This window comes from Carassius carassius, chromosome 4 (assembly GCF_963082965.1).
Source record: "Carassius carassius chromosome 4, fCarCar2.1, whole genome shotgun sequence".
In the NCBI taxonomy this organism is placed as follows: Eukaryota; Metazoa; Chordata; class Actinopteri; order Cypriniformes; family Cyprinidae; genus Carassius; species Carassius carassius.
The window spans coordinates 28,284,465-28,303,463 of NC_081758.1; the positions used below are offsets into that span (position 1 = coordinate 28,284,465).

Genomic DNA, 18,999 nt, shown 5'->3' on the forward strand with positions numbered 1-18,999 from the left:
CATAAGACCAAACAGTGCACCTGAACAAAGAGACACTTGTTACCACCGTGCTAAGACAGGTAATGTAACCCACATCTCATCCCCTTTAAAGGTGGGGTAAGTGATTTTTCAAAAACGCTTTAGAAAACTGATTTGGGTAACTTGTAGCCAATCAGTAGTAAGGGTCATGTCTACTCATGTGGAGGAGAGAGCATTCAGTGCACAAGACGGACATTAGCCAAGCCAACAGTAATATAAAGTTGGTGGATAAAAAACAAAAGAGGAAACCGTCTGCGGAACAAAAGAAGGCTTAAGTCAATATCGTATCAACTTTCCAGATCTGGAGAGAACTCAAGGAGCGGAAGGCCTGCAATCGGACGTCGAGATTGCTTTGTTTCTTCTTGATAGTTGAGTAACACCATGTATGCGCCGCAAAAACTAAATTCTGCAATGTACACTAGACACGACAAAATGGCCGTTGAAAATCACTTGAAATTTGTGTCAATACATCATAAACACAATGCAGCTGCAGTTTTCTGTCGGGGATTTGTCGTGTCGTGCTGCAGTGCATCCAGTGTAGACCACAGATATGTATATATATCTATGGTGTAGACAGCATCACTGATTTTAATGAGTTCTATAGTATTTTGTTGCGCAGCGGCACTCTCCTCAGTTGTAGACACAGTGTAACATTGACTTTGCTTGGTTTCGTTTCACAGAACTAATCGTTGCCTGGGTTGCGTACATATGTGTGGGGCGGAGCGATCAAAATGGGGCGAGACACTTTTGGTGTAGGGGTATGTTTGTTTTGATGATTTCAAATGTCAACAGTAACTACTAGAAATCACTTACCCCACCTTTAATTTCATCTGTCTCTCTTCCTCTCTGCATCTTGCTGCATTTATCGCTCCCTCCTACTCATCTATCTTTCACGCTTTCGCACTCTTGCACTGCTCTGCCTTTTCTACCTCCCTCACACATTCTGTATCTCTCTATACGCACGTTCCTTCCCACTGCCCCCGCACCAGACTCATCTTTGACTCTCTCACTTTCACTCCCATTCACAGTGATGTGGCCGCATCCACGTTTCTGAATGAACGCAGATGCTCTCGAACATGAATCAGGAAATCTTTTGGTGTTACACAGGGATTATAAGTGCGATCCTTCTTTTGTTTTCACTGTAGTCACTGTAGTGAAAAGCAGATCCCTGCTGTTGTCTCCTTTCCCCTCATCTCTTCTACTCCACACTTGGCTGACGCAGACTGGAGATCATTAGCAAGCAGGGGTTTAAAAAAAGCAAACACTGATTAATTTGAAGCAGAGACCAGCATATTTATATGTGTGCGTGTGATCCACAGATACAGTCAATCCATAACAGAATGATCTACATATGCACTGGCAGGATCCCTAACAGAAAGTTGGCATGTTTTATGTGTGAGGGAGGCATTGGTAAGCCTGTAGTCACATGAATGTGGAGAACCGTGGGACTGACAGTGTGGAAAAAAGCAACATGTTTTAAAAAGAGGTAAGACAGAAAGAGAAAGAGTACTAATGTCACTTTTCACCCTTGTACAATGAACAGAATACACACACACACAAACACTGATTTTTCCTGCATGTCTCTGCTTGGCACCCTCATACTCACAGGGAAGCCACTTACGTAAGACAGACTGGGATATTCCTGCTCTGCTTTTAAGTTTTTGGCAAGGAGCCCATGCACACACACAGAGAGAGAAACCCTGAAGGGCTCCCGTTCAGGGCACAGTTGTGGTGAAATGCACACAAACACACACACTCTGGGCAGCCACACATAGGCCAATGCAAAGACTAGGGAAAACGACAGCCTGTGTTTGTGTGTTTTGGGTCCAGTGAGAGGTGGTGATGACTGGAATAAGGAAAAAAAGGACCGGGCCACCTCCACTGTGTATTATGTCAGACCACATTGGTAAATGTTCAGCAGAAACCTCCAAATATCTACAAACATTATCTCTCTGCAGATTTGAGTACTTCTCTTTACTCAAGGGAAGAGACTGAGAGTAGATGAGGTTTTATCAACTGGACAGAGAGATAGTAGAAAAAATTATGAGAGGGAATGGGAAAGAGTAGAAACATGTCCAAGCTTACCAGAAACCTCCACAATATCTCCAGGCACAATGTCTCGAGCTTTGATCATCTGGACGGCTGTGCGGTTCATGCGGTAGACTTTGCCCATCTCTGGCTCATATTCTTTCAGAGCCTCGATGGCATTCTCTGCATTTCGCTCCTGAGACCATATAAAACCACACAAAAGCATCAGCAAGGACACACATGCATTGCAGCCGTAGTATGCCCATATTTCATTTTATTTCATTTATGCCACTGGTCTGATTAGGCTAAAACAAACGTAGCCTACTCTTACAGGTTTCAATAGAATTTATAAATGAATATAAGAACATGCAAATAATATGAATTAAAATATAATATTATAATTCTTATATTAAAATGTATATTATAAATCAAATATTAAAAAAATAAAAAATAAAATAAAATACTGGCCAACATATCAGTTGACAGCAACATAATTATCAGCTCTTGGTATCAGACAAAATGTCAACAAATGCATCATTGATATCAATAGTTCTAATAAGGTGTAACAGGCATAGCACATTTGTGAACTTACACAACTTTTCCTCTTTCTTCAATTTCCCAGAATACACTGTCATTGCAGTCCACTGCAGTGTCCAGATATTATGTTGTAAATATATATTACATGCCACATCCTTATGTACATACTAATAAACAAATCTGAACACCTGATAATAATCTGCAATGTTTAGGAACAGAAGACTGTAATACAGTAGTAGCAGTAATAGTATATCTCATGCTAAACAGCAGGACATCAAGCAGACTCGCTGTTCTGACATTACTCATTGAGAAGATAGATATGATCATTAGTTGTAGTTCTTTGTGGTCCTTCAGTTTCTCAGCCCACACACACACACACACACATACATACACACCCACCTGCCAGACTCCAATGACTGCGTTGGCCACCAGAATGAGCAGGATGACAATAGGCTCCACGAAAGCTGTGGTTGTCTCCTCCCCCTCCTCAAACAGGGCCAACACCTAATAAACAAACACAACATAAATTACTCCTACCTCACATTCAAAGCTCAGTTCTGTTAAAGTTACTATAAAGAGAATTCATGTATTACACAAAGTACACAAATCAAGTAAAAGTACAGATACATACAATAAAATATTACTCCAGTAAAAGTACTCCTTTTTCAATTTTACTCAATTGAAACTACAAAAGCACTAAATTTTTATGTACTCAAGTAAAAAAAAATAGAATACTTAATTTAATTTTAGATTAGCACATATTTTTTTTATAATCCAACTGCTCAAAATACCTGGGTTTTTCCCAAAATAACCACTATATGGAGTCAAGATATATTTTTGTTGTTGATATGGACTATGTTGACGAGAGTAATGTTCACTGTGAAGCTAACACGGTTATGTACCTGAGAGAAAACAGAGATGACCATCTGATTTTCACCAGTAAAAAAAAAAGTGTTTTAAAGTTTGTTGTTTTGCAGAACATCACATTTATATATGACATGAGAATAAGGCCTGAAGTTAGGAAGAACATTTTAAGGAAAATATAATTATATTTTCATAATGACTTTTTCCTTCTCAAACCTTGTCTGTGGTGTAAAAACATCCGACCAAATGCCCCCAGAGGGCATTACTTCCCACTTTGATAATTACCATGTTCAGAACATCACATCCTTTCTTTTTTCCCCAGATGTAATCTCTTTTGATGGTTGAATAAAAGTATTTGCACTTTATTTAAAAAATTACCATATTTTCCTGACTATAAGTTGCACTTTTTTTTCATAGTTTGGCTGGTCCTACGACTTATAGTCAGGTGCGACTTATTTATCAAAATTAATTTGACATGAACCAAGAGAAATGAACTAAGACAAATAAACCAATAGAAAACATTACCGTCTACAGCCGCGTGAGGGCGCTCTATGCTGCTCAGTGCTCCTGTAGTCTACACTGAAGACATAGAGCGCCCTCTCGCGGCTGTAGACGGTAATGTTATCTCTTGGTTCTAAATAAATGCAACTTATAGTCCAGTGCGACTTATATATGTTTTTTTCCTCATCATGACGTATTTTTGGACTGATGCGACTTATACTCAGGTGCGACTTATAGTCAGAAAAATACGGTACCTCAATTTAGCACCAGCAAGCTTGTTAGCTAGACAGTTAGCATCAGATAACAATATGTACTTATTTCCAGTATGGTTATGAATAAACATTCATATCGGTCTACTCGGCTAGTTAATCCAAACAATATATAAATGTATACTGTTGATAAACGATATAAAATCAGACGTCACATAGGGCATGCACAGCATTTTAATAAAACTGTTAACATTACGGAAGCAGGGAATTTGAACGTTATTTTATTTAATCTGTGTTATTTTAATGTTTGTTTTTATTTTTACCTAAAACATGGAGAAACTGATTGATGTGTCTGCATCGTCTGCATTCAAGCATTTCAGCAGGCTTAAATAGATCACTCTTTAAAGCAGATTTAGTTCACAAAGAACTGACAGTTTTGACCTAAATATGATTTTCAGTTACAATAATTAATCTGAGTAATAATATGTTTTATTAAATTTAGTGAAGTCAAAAGTACGATGTTATGCTCTGGAATTTAGTAAAGTAAAAGTAAAAGTTACTCAAAATAAAACTACTCAAAGTAAAGTAACTTTTATTTAGCAAGGACACAATGAATTGATCAAAAATATTAGTAAAGACATTTATAATGTTACAAATTATTTAAATTTCTGAATACTGGAGTAATGGCTTCTGAAAAAACATTTTTACATTTTAAAATGTATTCAAATAGAAAACAGTTTGTAATAGTTTGTAAAATTGCAATAATATTTCACAACATTACTGTTTTTACTGTATTTCTGATCAAACAAATGCAGACTTCTTTCATAAACATAAAAACATCTTCTGTTGGCAGAGAAAGCAAAGTATTAATAAATGAATAATAAGTATTAATAAACCACAAATAAGTCTTATTAATAAGAATTACTAATAAGCAACTGAAAAAGTCCTTTCTGTTGAACCTCAAAGACCTGACCATAGTACCACTGTTCAATAAACAGTTCAATAAACATCGGGATCTGTCTGTTATTAAACAAGATACTGATCATTCCACACCCATTACAAATATTCCAGTGAAATCATGCCATAAGGTACATGCCCCGGGCAGATATGTGGGAGTTTGAGGTGGGAGTCATTTTTAGAAAAACCCAAGTTACCTTAGAATCTAAAAAGCAGTTCATGCAATTTGCATGATAAGGTAAATATAGAGGTTAAATCCAGCTGGAATGGAATGTGACAGCTTGATTTTTGCCGATCGCAGAGACAGCCTTGAAGTTCATTACTTTCTGACAGTGTTCATCTGTTCAACTTCACATCAGAGATTGAAACTCCAGAAAAGTATGACGTGAACTGACCTGAAAGATTTGTTCAATGGCACTAGAAGCCAACAATTTTCTTAAAAGCATAGTTAGAGGTAGACTGGTAATACCAAACTCTGCTACTTCGCTTTGCTTCGTAGACAGAGTCTGGAAGGGCACAATTGACCAGCATTTTCTTTCTTGTGGGGCTCAGCCACCTCACACTTACACTGTAAACACAGGAATGCTTCGAAAACAAAACCATTGAGTGAAATACTGGAGAGAACATGGCAGTTCACAATCACAATTATCGCCTTGCCTGTCTTTGGCCTCCCCAGTTTCTCGCTAACGATCGGTAACAGTTCATAAATGTAACTTTTCCCAAAACCTGTCAGGAGTAGGGCCACAACTTCACCTCCATTCAGAATGTGAAACAAACACTCTTCTTGTTCGGGCTTCAGTTGGCAAATGCTGGGAATGTTCTCCACAACAGAGTGAATAGCATCACGTCTCTCCTTGTCTGTTTTCGATTTCCCTAAACTACAATCCTAAATTCGGCGCTTAGCTTCTACATCACGGCTCTCAGCCCACCTTCTATTTGTTGATTGGCCGGCTGTTTTGGAGCCAGAGGAAAACTGGGAGATAGTTTGCTATCTCAGACTGAGTACAGAAGCTAACTGAAATTGAGTGGAAGTACAAAGTCTGACATAGTCAGGCTAAGTGGAGGCAGAAAAAAAAATGATATTGACTTTTTGGATGTGTTAAAGGGGTAATATGATGCTTTTTTTAAATAACATAAATTTTCAAATACTGTACATTATAGTAGGTCCTCTATGCCCCGCTCTCTCAAACGCATTGTTTTCTACAAAGTCCCTCCTTCCGACAAGTGCAGTCTGCTCTGATTGGCCAACTGACCCAGTGCATTGTGATTGGCCGAACACCACGAGCTCTCATCAGAAATGTAATGCCTTTTTCCATAACCATGAGTTTCATCTTTCAAAATAAATGTAAAGATGTAAAGTTAATAATATCCTTAGTTTTAGCATCAGTTTAAGCCTGAAAAGGGAACAGAGTCACATGACAGACAGAGTGATGAAGCTCGTATGTGTTTGCAGTACACAAGCCACGGACGGTTAAGACAGCTGACTCCACTGTGTGACCCTGTCTCCCTCTCTCTCTCTCTATCACACGCGCGCACACACACACACACACTCCACATTTGAACAGTCAGTAGCAAATACTTAAACTAATAACAAAACATACTTACAGTAGCTGATTCAGAAGCGCCAGATTGCCGTAGCGAAGTCAAAATTACAAAACGGTCGTCCATAAAATGCGTTGCTGTTCCGTTGTAAGTAATCTTAAAGATTCCTAAATGCATCTACTTTCAGAAGGCCACATAAAGTGCTTTTGCTTTCACATAGATACACACAGCATCTCCCTGACATAACTGCTTCAACACTAACTGTGGTTACTGAAACCACGTCCTTCTTTCTTTGCGTGAACATTTGGACAGCGTTACGCAAATATTTCCACATAGTGGCGTAGACATGTGGGGGCGAGTTTAAAGGTTCCGTTTTTCATGCTTTTTTGAAGCTTTGATTGTGTTTACAGTGTGCAATAACACGTGTTCATGTTTCGCGTGTAAAAAAACAGTATTTTCCACACAATTCACCTATCTGTATACCACTGTTGTCACTGTCATAAAAACGGGCTGATGTCTTCCTTGTTTTATAAAGTCCCTCCTTCAGAAATACGTAACGAGTTCTGATTGTGCCAGCGGTTCCTGTGTTGTGATTTGACACCAGCTTAGAGCACGCTGCCCTCCTGGAAATGCGATTGGGCCCTAACATCTAGTTAACAAAGCTAAACAGCATTGCCCTTTGTGTAATAAGTTACAGAAACTGTTGAACGCACCAACTTAAATAATAAAATACACTTACCGGTTGTGGTCCATAAACAACGCCTTCTCCAGACAAAGAGGGAACTGCTCCATCTTTCAAGAATAATCTTTGTGCGAATCCGGCATTAAACTGATTGAGATTGAGGAAGCTCGCTGTCCTCAGCTAAATGTGCTGCACATAGTTTTAGATGTGGATTATAAATTTTCGGGAACCGAATTAAACATAAAATGTAACCATTAATCTCCAAGTACCGTATCCCTGGGAAGCCCAAACAAAGGTGATTGGACTCCGAGATGAAAATAACAGCGTTTCGACGACATGGCGACAAACACAAACGCAACTCTTCCTCTTCTCCGTCGGAGCGCAACAAGGCCACACCCCCCCTTTTGTCTATTCATGTGGGCGGAGGTTAGTCAAAAAACTGTTTTAGTGACGTCATTACTGCAGGAACTAGAGGAATGTAGTCCAAACGGGTCGTTTTTTGTAGGCAAATTCTGTTAAATAAAATATCTCGCTTGGCATTGAACTTTGGCAAGCTTTAGAATTTTACATATATTATTTATACTCTAACAACAACATTACACACTAACTAAAGTTTAAAACATGGGATCACGAAGAATGGGACCTTTAAATGAGTCGTGGAAGAGTCTTAACTTTGATAAAGAATATCTCTTTGGATTTGAGACTTTAGTCTTTGCATCTCTACAGATCTTCTTCATGCACCAAGAGTTTGTAACACTCCAAAGAGAAAGGAAAAATTTAAATCACATCCTATGACCCCTTTAAAATAAAAAAATTAAGGGGAGGGATAGAGAGAGGAAGAGAGCAATGGAAAAAAAAAGATTAGAGAAAGGCTAAGTTGTATGGCCATGAATACACTAATAATTTTATGTACTTCATGAACTTTTTTATAGACAAGTAATGTCCTTCACAGACCTTTCATATTATGCATACAGTGCTCTTTCTCCTTCTACCTAAATTCTAAGCAACTTAGAAACAGATCAGTCATAGAGCAGTCTGTGTTTAACCTTTCATTACAAACTGATGGGTCCCACACAGAGGCTTCTTTAAATCACTGAGTAACCGTGAAATAAGATGGGCAGGCAAATGAGGGGGTAGTGAATGCACAGACCAAAAACAGTCAAAGAGGCAGAATGAGGCAGTGATGAGGAGCAAAAAGGAGTCCATAAAACAAAATGGGTGGAAAGATGACAATTACTGAAATATTGAAGAAAGCCACAGACATGAGTGGCTTAGAGTTTAGATAAGAGAGCTCAGCTAAATCCTGTCAAGTCATGGCTCTGGGCGACTTGTTTGACTGAGGTCTATTCACTCATAAATATCAGTAGACTGTAGATCCTATCTGCATTCCCTTGAGTTTTTACACTTCAAACAGAATACAAATGGACTGACTAGATCGGTTCCACTTACAAACAATGGCAAACAAACCACTATTAGTTTAAAGATTTATCTAAGACTTCAAGGCATCCTCTCTTGTGTTACACCGAAAGTCAGTCATTCAGGTTGTAAAATATATGGAGGGTGAGTATATGATGACAGAATTTTCATTTTGGGGTTAAATATTGCATTAATAAGATACACTTAATGCATTCCCCTACAATTACAAGTCTTTGGATCAGTTTGACCAGTTAGAACACTGTGACCAAGATTAGCTCTGACAAACAGGAGTATTTTGAGGTTTTTAGAATCTGATGGCCTACAAAAACTCTCAACTTCACTTTTCTTAACTGAAAATACAGTGTATATTATATAACATACACAAAAAGTTTTCATGCTATCACTAGATATTCAGTTAAGTGTCCAAAATATGACCATAGGAAAGGTACCTAAATTGCATCATTCATAACTTCTCACCCCACTCCTGGAAGCATAAAACTCCTTTAAAACTTCAAAACTGCTCCCTGTGAAGCTTCTCTCAAATCATCAAATGGAAGAGCCTCTTGGTGGGCATACTCTTTACCATTTAAATACAGGAAGTCAATCCATTGTTCAAGTGACCTTTTCTCTGATTTCATGCAGTATTGTGCTGGAGTCTCAAACATGAAAGAAGGATGTTAGAAACAACTGAAATGAAAAATGAATTATGACAGAAAAGGAATGAAAAACTGATCAGGACAGACAGAGGCAATACAGCTAGTTATCTGAAAATGAACAAATGAAAATGGGCAACCATTTCGAGTGTCTTGGGACCAGCAGTCGCATGGCTGCACATGTAGATCTGTTTGTTTCCATCCAATAGCTTTCATTCCCAGCACATGCTGTTCTAGAATGAGTCAGGCTATCATATCCTCATAACACAACATTTCAAAACAAAAAATAAATAAATAGATAAAATAAAAAACTACATTTTTGTCTCAGTGTATCCACCGTTGCTTAGACACCAATGGCTTTGTTCTCATAACATGCAAAAAAAGTCAGAAAAGCTGAATGCTAACGATTTTAATATATTCAAAAAGGCACACAAATGAGTTCAAACTAGGCTGATCTCCCCAGAGTATTTCCATTGCACCATAGCATTTGTCCAACACACACAAGGCTTTCTGGGAGGTCTAATTCAATATTTTTATCAGTTTCAAGTGCTCCACGGGACTCCAGTGGTCGGAAGACTGGTTCTCGCCTCATAGAATTTAACCACGGTTTAGACAATAAACATAGGATGAAAGACACTATGATAGATGACAAGAGCAGAGTTCCAAAAGCTGATGTACTTGAAAAAGGCACCGACCACAGATGTCTGAAAAAAAAGCATGTACACAAAGAGCACAGCAGCTAGTGTTATTGTTAAAAAAACAACAAAAAACACTGGAGTCTCTGACTGTATGTTCCACTGCAGGTGAGCGTGTGTGCGTTCATGTTATATTACTCTCACAGAACGGCGGGGGGCTGGAGTGGTTCGACCACAGCCCCTGTTACTACTAGAAGTCATAAAAAGGTAAATTCATAAAATCCAATAAGAAAAACAGACTGTGCTCACCAGTTTAACAAGTCAGAGTTTTGGAAAGTCTGGAGTCCTGATCAGCAGAACCATAGCAACACAATCATTACCTCACAACATAAGCATAGTTTATCTACTCTAGTTTACTACTCTATCTGACTCTACTTTGAAGTCAGTTTAGAGTCAGCAAGGATGCAATAAATTGAACAAAAGTGACAAAGATATAATGTTTTAAATAAATAGAATTTTAAATTATTTTAAAATAGAAAACAGTAATTTAAAATTGTAATATTTCACAAAACTACACTTTCACTTTATTTTTGATCAAATAAATTTAGCCTTGGTGAGCATAAGACTTTCTTGCTTAAACCATTAAAATATCACAGACATCAAAATTTTAAAGGTAGTGTATATACATAATATTATTATAGATATATTATTCGAAATATTTTTAGCTGTGGTTCTTTAACTATCGTGAATTTACACAGATAAATCTCAGAAAATATTTAAGTCAGCTGAGAGGGCGAAACAGCTGTTGACTTTCGACACTATAAACTTGAGATCATTTGTGCCTCTGAATTCATCCTATTTGTGCCATCTCGCACCATGTTTTCTTCATCATCCACCACGATCATTGCATTTTTAGGATGACGTGTCAATTTAAAAACACTTTAACTTTGAAAAACATGTTGTGCTCTATCTACACAAAAGAGTGTCCTACTGTACGCCCCATACAGGGTGCGTTTTTTTGAGTGTTTAGTCTGCATGTCTCATGAGTTAATATGAGCAGGAGTGGAACTCTGTACAAGCCTAGAGTGGCTTCGTTCCCTCCTTGCATAGTTTTGTACTTGTACTAAACGTGCTAAACAAATAAACTAAACTAAACTAAAACTAAACTATTTGTGAGAAAAACAGAGGGGGGGGGTGTTTTGAAACATTTTAATTCATAAAAATAAATCATGAGAACATGAACTAGATGACGTCATGCGCTAATTAGCATATGTATGACGTAAGTGCGTCGTATTGTATTGCCTCCCTATGCTCACATACTGCAATTTAATTTAGCCATTTAATTCTCAATAAAACAGTTTTTATTACTATATTTTAATGTTTCTGTTGTCAGACAACAGAATGAATATTATAATGACTGAAACGTGGTCCACTAAGCTCTCAAACATTAATCTGCACTAATGAAATCAAATACACATACGATAAAGTCAGTGGTTGTGCTGTGACTAATGTCGGCTGTATTTGCTTGTGAAATAGTGTTAGAAGAAACAGAATATCTTTTTTTTTTTTTACTGAAAGTGCTGTTCCTCTCTGCGCTCGCTGAACACAGCAGATGCAGAGAGAGTCTCGCGCTGGGAAAGAGAGACCTTGCGCTCATGCGGCAGCACCAGAGTCTCGGAGACTAAATAATGATTGCCCAAAAAGTAGCTAGATATGTCTAGCGACAAAGTCTCCAAGTTAGCAACTCCACTGCCCAGCGGACCGGAATTGTACTACCCACTGTTTTAATGGAAGGTAGGAAAATCTGACAGCGTAGGACAGAACACCGGCTCAAACCGTCTTGCAAGTGTTGATAGGCTATTACTTGTGAGGTGTAACTAGGGCTGTCGCGGTTAAGAAATTTCCCCTGCGTTTATTATGGGTGGCTCAATAGCGCGATATGCGGTATTGCCGCCGTTTTTTTTTGTTTTTTTTTTACATACCTAATTTATCCTGATTTTGCTGCATACAAAGCTCTATCGTTGAGTTATGTAGCATATATTGTTGCTTTTTTTAACTGACAGAGACGTTTTAAAACATTTTTATTTATTGTTAAATGCCAAACAGCAACAAGAACATGCGTTTTCCAAAATTTCTTTTTTTTTTTAAGAAATCAAGTTCTAACATGTATTACATGTATGTGCGCGCGACTTTGGACAGCAGCGGAAATCTAGACTGATTATCGCGTCACCACTGGCCCACCAGGACAGTGGATTCGCGCTGGAGTCGATGCACTCCTCATGCAGATAGCGTGTGAGCTCGTTATCTGCTCACGCTCTCTTGGGTATGGGCACTGACGCAGAGGTTGTCCGTGACTTCAGCAGGTATGCCTGTTACTTTCACGGCTGTATTTTACAGATTTCACAAAGGCTTCAGCTACTCCTAACTGTCGGCCGGTCTCAGCTGTTTTTTGATGTTGCTGCGCGATCTGATGCTTGAGGGGGCAGCTGCGCTGGATGACAGGGGACACTCTAAAACGCTTAACATGGCTTAATGTACTAAGACAGTGATATTAACAGACCAAACTCACTAAAAATCATACTAATAAAGTATACTATCTATAAAAAAATCAGATGAGCCCTGAATATGAATGCAACTCGTTTAATAACACGTTAAGCCTTTTCCTCCCATAGAAAACCGTTATAAGAAAACGCTTAATGTGGCTTAATGTAGTGATTTTTAAAAACCAAACTCACTAAACATTATACTAATAAAGTAGTATACAATGTACAAAAAACAAAACAAAAAAACAGATGATCCCTGAATATGAATGCAAGTCGTTTAAAAAACACGTTAAGCCTTATGATGGTTTTCTATGAGAAGAAAAGGCTTAACGTGTTATTAAACGCGTTGAATTCATATTCAGGGATCATCTGATTTTTTGTAGATAATACACTTTATTAATATGATGTTTAGTGAGTTTGGTCTGTTAATATCACTGTATTGGTACATTAAACCACATTAAGCGTTTTTCCCGTTAAGCGTTTTAGAATGTCCCGATGAACTCAAATTAGATGTATTGCAGGGTCACAGGAACCTTTTTTGCAGCACATTTTGCATATCGGCTCATCTATATTCGCTGGCTCGTCCTTTTCATTGGGTTGAAAGCCAAAATGTTCCCAAACTGGCAACGTGACATTAGGTTTTGGGACGAGATCGAGCGCCTCCCATCGTTTCAGCCGGCCTATTCAAAACTAACGAAGCACCATAAAGCTACAACGGCTCACGAGAAAATTACAGTCGTGACCATATTGTATCATTAATTTATTTAACATTGAATGCACAGTGACAAATTGAAAAAAAAACCAATAAGGCCACAGCCTTATAAAAAAAAAAAAAAAACCTGAACACTGCGGTTGCCGCGGTTTCTGCGGTTGCTATCTTTCCTCTGCGGTTTGCTTGTCAATAGCGCGTTATTACAATTTTGCGGTTATCGCGACAGCCCTAGGTGTAACCAATCAGATAGCGCCGTGGGCGGGACATTGAGCAAGTCTGAATACAGAGAGGCTGCGTGGCAGCTATATCAGAGCCAGCCAAAGTAGCGCATTTTAAAATAAAATTGACTAATCAAACCACGGAAATCGTGATAAGTTTTGTGAGCCGCCTCGCCACTAGTGTAGTAGCACTGATCACTTTAAGGGGGGGAAAACATTTATCCCCACCAGGGATAAAAAATAATTAAGCAGAGGCAGTGATACATTAACCAGAAAGGGGGAAATCCCACGCATCCCCCCCAGCAAATCGCACCCTGGCCCCATATCAAATGTTTGGTTAACCAGACCCTAAATGAGTCTAAGTGCTTCCTTAACTGAGCAGCCTATGATGAAAGTATGTAGTTTTAGGCATATCTAATTAAAAGACTTATACCTGACATAGCACTTCTGAGATCTTGCAGGTGATATATGTGCAGTGCTGAAGATCTTTATTGTTTTCTTTCTGAAGCCTAACTGAAAAGAGTGCTGATTGCAGATATAGTTTCTTTGGAGTTTTCTGACATGGTTTATTGAACAATAAACTTTGACTAAGTCACCTCATTCATATACCTGCATTCTTTGATGAAAATAAGATCCACAGAGAACAAGACACCCAGGTAAATGACCTTAAACCACACAAATGAGCCCTGGTGAAGGTTTTACATATATAATTTGACTACAATGACAGATTTTAATAATGAAAAGGGCAGAAAAAAAGGGGACCTATTATGCAAAATTCACTTTTGCATGGTGTTTGGACATATATATGTGCTTGAAGAAACAACCCTATAATGATAAAAATCCACCCACTCTTTTTTTTTTAAATCCCCTTAAATCATAAGCAGTGTCTCCCAACTGGCCATTTTTTTGACCTGGTGCTTATGTGACGTCACATTAACCACAGGCCCTGCCCACGAATGTTGACAGACACTGCCGTTATAACATAGAACCGCCCTGAGCGAGTTCACAGTGAGTTGAACAGTCCGCCATTGCTGCACTGACCATAATGTCTCCCAAGCACTTTAGGTGTTCTGTAGCTGGATGTAGGAATCCACATAGCTCTTTCCTTACTCCTGAGGAAAATGCTCACTCAACTCTACCGAAATTTGTTTATGTCCGTGCGAATCATTTGCGCCGGACTGCTTTGTGAATGATGGTCAGTATAAAACAGGTTTTGCACAAAAGTTTCTCCTGAAGGATGGAGCAGTGCTAACTGTTCGTGATCCAGCTACACCTCCAGAAGAAGTAAGTATCATGCATTAGTTTTCCAAATTGCCTTTCTAAGAGAGTTTTTTTTTTTGCACTTTGTAAGGCTAATGTTGCTAAAGCTACCATTATCTGTTTGTTAACTGATGCTGCCTTCACGTGCTGCCAGAATGACAGTGAGTAGGAATGTGGGAGTTAAAAACTGCATATGAAAGCAATGTGAAGTCTACTGCTGGAATTAGTCGAGCTCATAATCACAATGGCACCATGATCAATTTTTATCCCGCCGTGCTCCCGTCTGTGTAATTCATAAAGTGCATTTTTATGCACAGTACAATCAGATGACTGACTTTTAAACCAAGTGCATTTTCTGTCAAGATAACAGGCTTGTACTAATAGTGGAGTGTTTATGTGCAAAGGCTAGCACCAGAGCTTGCAATAGAGACTGCTGCAGAGCTTGAGCTCTTGAAGCTCTGCCCTCTTCTCCACACCAGCTCATTTGCATTTAAAGGTAAAGGCAAAAACTGTGCGTTTTGGCTCATACCCTAAAAGTGGCAATTTTAACAAGCTGTAAAAAAATGATCTGTAAGGTATTTTAAGATTAAACTTTACACACACTATGGGGACATTGGAGACTTATTTTACATCTTGTAAAAAGGGCCACAATAGGTCCCCTTTAATATCTCTTCGATGCTCTGATTATTGACAATCATTTAGTGAAATTTGAGGTTTAGCACACCAGAATGCAATCTGCATGTGATAGATGGTGATGGCAATTCATTCTGTCTTATGTACTCCATTACCTCACCTAATACATGAGCTATAACTGCTATAAAACTTATGGTGGGGTCTGGGTGTCATACTCTTTATTTTGCTAGAAAAACACAACATTTCTGAAGCACATGTAAACCAGAAAGAAAGTCACTTACGAAAGACACGCAAGCTGCCAGCAGCAGAATCCTCACCAGGAGGTCCTCAAACTGCTCCACCACCAACTCCCACAATGATTTACCTGTGAGAGAGACGAATATGAGGATGAGAAACAGACAGACAATTTTTTTTAATATTCAATGACAAGTGGGTCTTAGGTTAAGTTTGCACCAAGACATTGGGAAACCACACAGATATAACACAGTACATGTGTGCATAGTCTTATACTAAGTATTAAAGTTTACCTCTCTGTAGTAAAATTACTGAGCCCATGCTAACGGTGCAACCCATAAAGAGAGAGCAGTAACAACATGATGGAAAGATCACTATTTACCTTCTTCAGCTGGGAGCTCTGTCAGTCAAAACACGGCGAGGCAATCCGTAGTGGAATGAGAGGCAGGGTACGAGGGGGAGAGAAGAGAAAGAGGGGACAAAACAGAGGGTATTCTGTTAGAAAGGCCATACGGTTAAAATGTTGTTTAAACAGTTTTTTTACATCACACTGCATTTACTGTAAGGGTGCGAGATGGCTTCATTTTCTGCCTGAATGTTAAAGGCATGCAGTGCAATACTAATCCAGATGATTATAGATTAGTGTAGGCAATAATTGACTTCTCTCTGCAGAATTGATATGAGATTTTTTGCAGTATCTGAGCCATTCTCTGCAAAGATTCCTACATTGCCAAAACAAACTACAATACCTTCCCCAGCATCTAACAATCATTTAAAGTTAATCTTCAAAAACATAAAAAGGTGGATTGAAAAAAGGGCAGGGCTGACTTCAACTATAGAATTTTAATATCATATATTTATTAATTGTTGCCTGATAAAATTTTCAGCTAATAGGTATGGACCAGAATTTAATATGAGTGCATCCTCACTTACAGTATCACAAATAAATAACTGACAATATTTTTCTACAATAAGTAATGTGATGTGGGCTTCTCTAAGCTTCTACAGTAGAGTAATGTAATAAAATCCATAGGAGGTACATTCACAAATGACCTGCTAAATGTAAACCACAACCACTGCACACAAAGAATATCATCTTGGGTGGAAAATGTACAGATGGACCAAAACATGTGATGGTGTTTGTTTATTGAATGCGAAAAACATTTCTGGCATTGTACAGAAGTCATACGACATACTGTAGATGCGCTCTGTGGCCTACACACTGCTGTTTAGTCAGTTCAAGAAGGTTCTCAAAGTCAAAGCGTGTGGGAGCAGAAGAGCATGTGGAGAGTGGGAGGGGGCGGAGATTCACAGACCTCTCTCTCACACACATACGCATCATAATTACAACACAGATGCCCTCTTTGTTGAGGCTTTACTTTTATCTTGAGGATTCACAGCCGATTAGCATGCATATCCGTCTGCATGGGGAAATAGTGGCCTCATTAATAATCAGTTCACACTGATGCTGCTATAGGTGCAATCGCTTGATAAAAGGTACACCAACGTGTGCAAGAAAAGTTTGTTTCTGGGAGACTGTTCATGAATGGACTTAGAGAAAGCACAATGGAAGATCCTTGGAACAAACCCAAAAGATAGCGAGAAAAAAAATACAGGGTGTTCCTGAATTCCAACGAGCATGTGTTTGTGTGTACTTAGCTCAAGTTTAGCCTTGTATTGTGGATACTATCAGAAGTTTCCCTGCCCCTCTGCTCAAAGTGAAAGCCAGCATCCATATCAGCTCTGATATCCAAGAAAAGCTTGATTGCACTTGCCTTTGTCTCTGACTTACGGAAAGGGGACTTCCCTGTCTCAGTAAGATGAATATCTTGACTCATTTCATCTCTCATTCTTATTCACAATCATACATTCGGGAAAAACCTGGGAAGGAGTCATGCAAGTCATGACGTCTTCACGGTTCATGACTGAAGATGGGAACCGGCTTGATGCACATGCAATGGAAACCAAGATGAAATTGGCTTGTGGTGGAAGACCTGCAGCAGTGAAATTAGACAGCGGTAAAGCATTAAGATTCCCATTTCTCTTTTAAAAAACAAGAAACACATCCAAACAGTCACACATTTGGCCCATCAATGACTGAATTTCCAGCAACACTTGGAAAAAAATTGCATGGGGGAAAAACAAGCAATCGTGACTGCATGTTTACTTAATAATGTTCGGCCTTATTCAGCTTTTTAATGTTTTTTCGTAACTAAACAACATGAATGGTGGGAATGAGACCATTCAGATGTACAAGTGAATGAGAGGGAGGGAGAAAGGCATGAAAGAGTTCTGCTTTGAAGAACAGAGCAGATTCTTCTCTTCATCTTTCCTCAGGCTATGAGATCTGTCTGTACTAGAGAGCCTGAGAATCTGAAGTCTAATGCTCCGTTTCTGTAATAGAAGTGCAGTGATGTACTTCAAATCTTCTGATAACTGTGAGTCATTCTTTTCTCTTTAGGGGCCCTGTGCATACATTAAAGGAAACAAGAATATTCCATACAGTTTTTCTTTCTCCTCTGAATGATCAGCTACAGAAGCACTGGCAGACCTCGTCAAATCTGTTCAATACTTTGAATCGTAGATAAACAAATTCTACTTTTAAACCACACACTTCATAATATTCTAGTAATTTTTTTTAAAATCTGCTTCTTTTAAAATCAAGTATTTTAGAATTTTCTTGTTTAGAATTTAGAATTAATTTTTTTATTCCAATTAGAATTGTATTTGGCAGCTCAGAAATAACTACTAAAGAATTTTGAACCACAAACGTTTGGTGATACTTAAAAAATAAAAAAATTAAAAGGTTCAAAAGAACAGCATTTATATATATATATATAAAATAATAATAATAATCTTTTGCAAGAAATGTTTTTACTGTTTTTGTTTTCAGTTTTGGTCAACTTAATGTATCATTGCTGAATTAACGTATTTATTTCTTTAAAAAAAATAATAAATAAATAAAAAATACTGACCCCAAACTTTTATATTTTAAATTACAGCAGTGTATTTCATAATTATATAGTTCGGAATGATTAATTCTAGTTTAAGATGTCTCAAGCCTGCTGTATCTTCCAGTTAGGCTAACACAATGTATAACTGCCCTGCCCAGTGGGCTATTTTAAATAGTCATATATACTTCCTGACATGATTTGCATCGTTCACTCACTTGCAGTGGTGAAACAGTATAGTTGAACATTTGTCTGTGTTTCTATGTCCTGCCAGTGTAAACATTCAAGCATTTTAAATATTCAAGCACACAAATAGGTGAAAGAGAACAAAATTCAGTACCGGAACACTGTTTTCTGTGTGCACAAAGACAGCCATATTTCAGACAGCGCGCAGACACAGAATTGA

The 18,999-nt window shown here is 38.3% G+C and overlaps 1 protein-coding gene across 2 annotated transcripts in view; it reads right to left on the reverse strand.

Annotated features, from left to right (window-relative positions):
• The window catches only part of LOC132139680 (sarcoplasmic/endoplasmic reticulum calcium ATPase 1-like), an 82,096-nt gene that overhangs the window by 36,537 nt on the left and 26,560 nt on the right, over positions 1-18,999 (reverse strand). For both annotated transcript variants that reach the window (XM_059548219.1, XM_059548220.1), the window contains exons 2-5: positions 16,025-16,042; positions 15,690-15,772; positions 2,983-3,087; positions 2,104-2,242 (exon numbers count right to left, since the gene is read on the reverse strand). In XM_059548219.1, the coding sequence (XP_059404202.1) occupies positions 2,104-2,242; positions 2,983-3,087; positions 15,690-15,772; positions 16,025-16,042 (345 nt within the window). The remainder of the gene's footprint in view (positions 1-2,103; positions 2,243-2,982; positions 3,088-15,689; positions 15,773-16,024; positions 16,043-18,999) is intronic.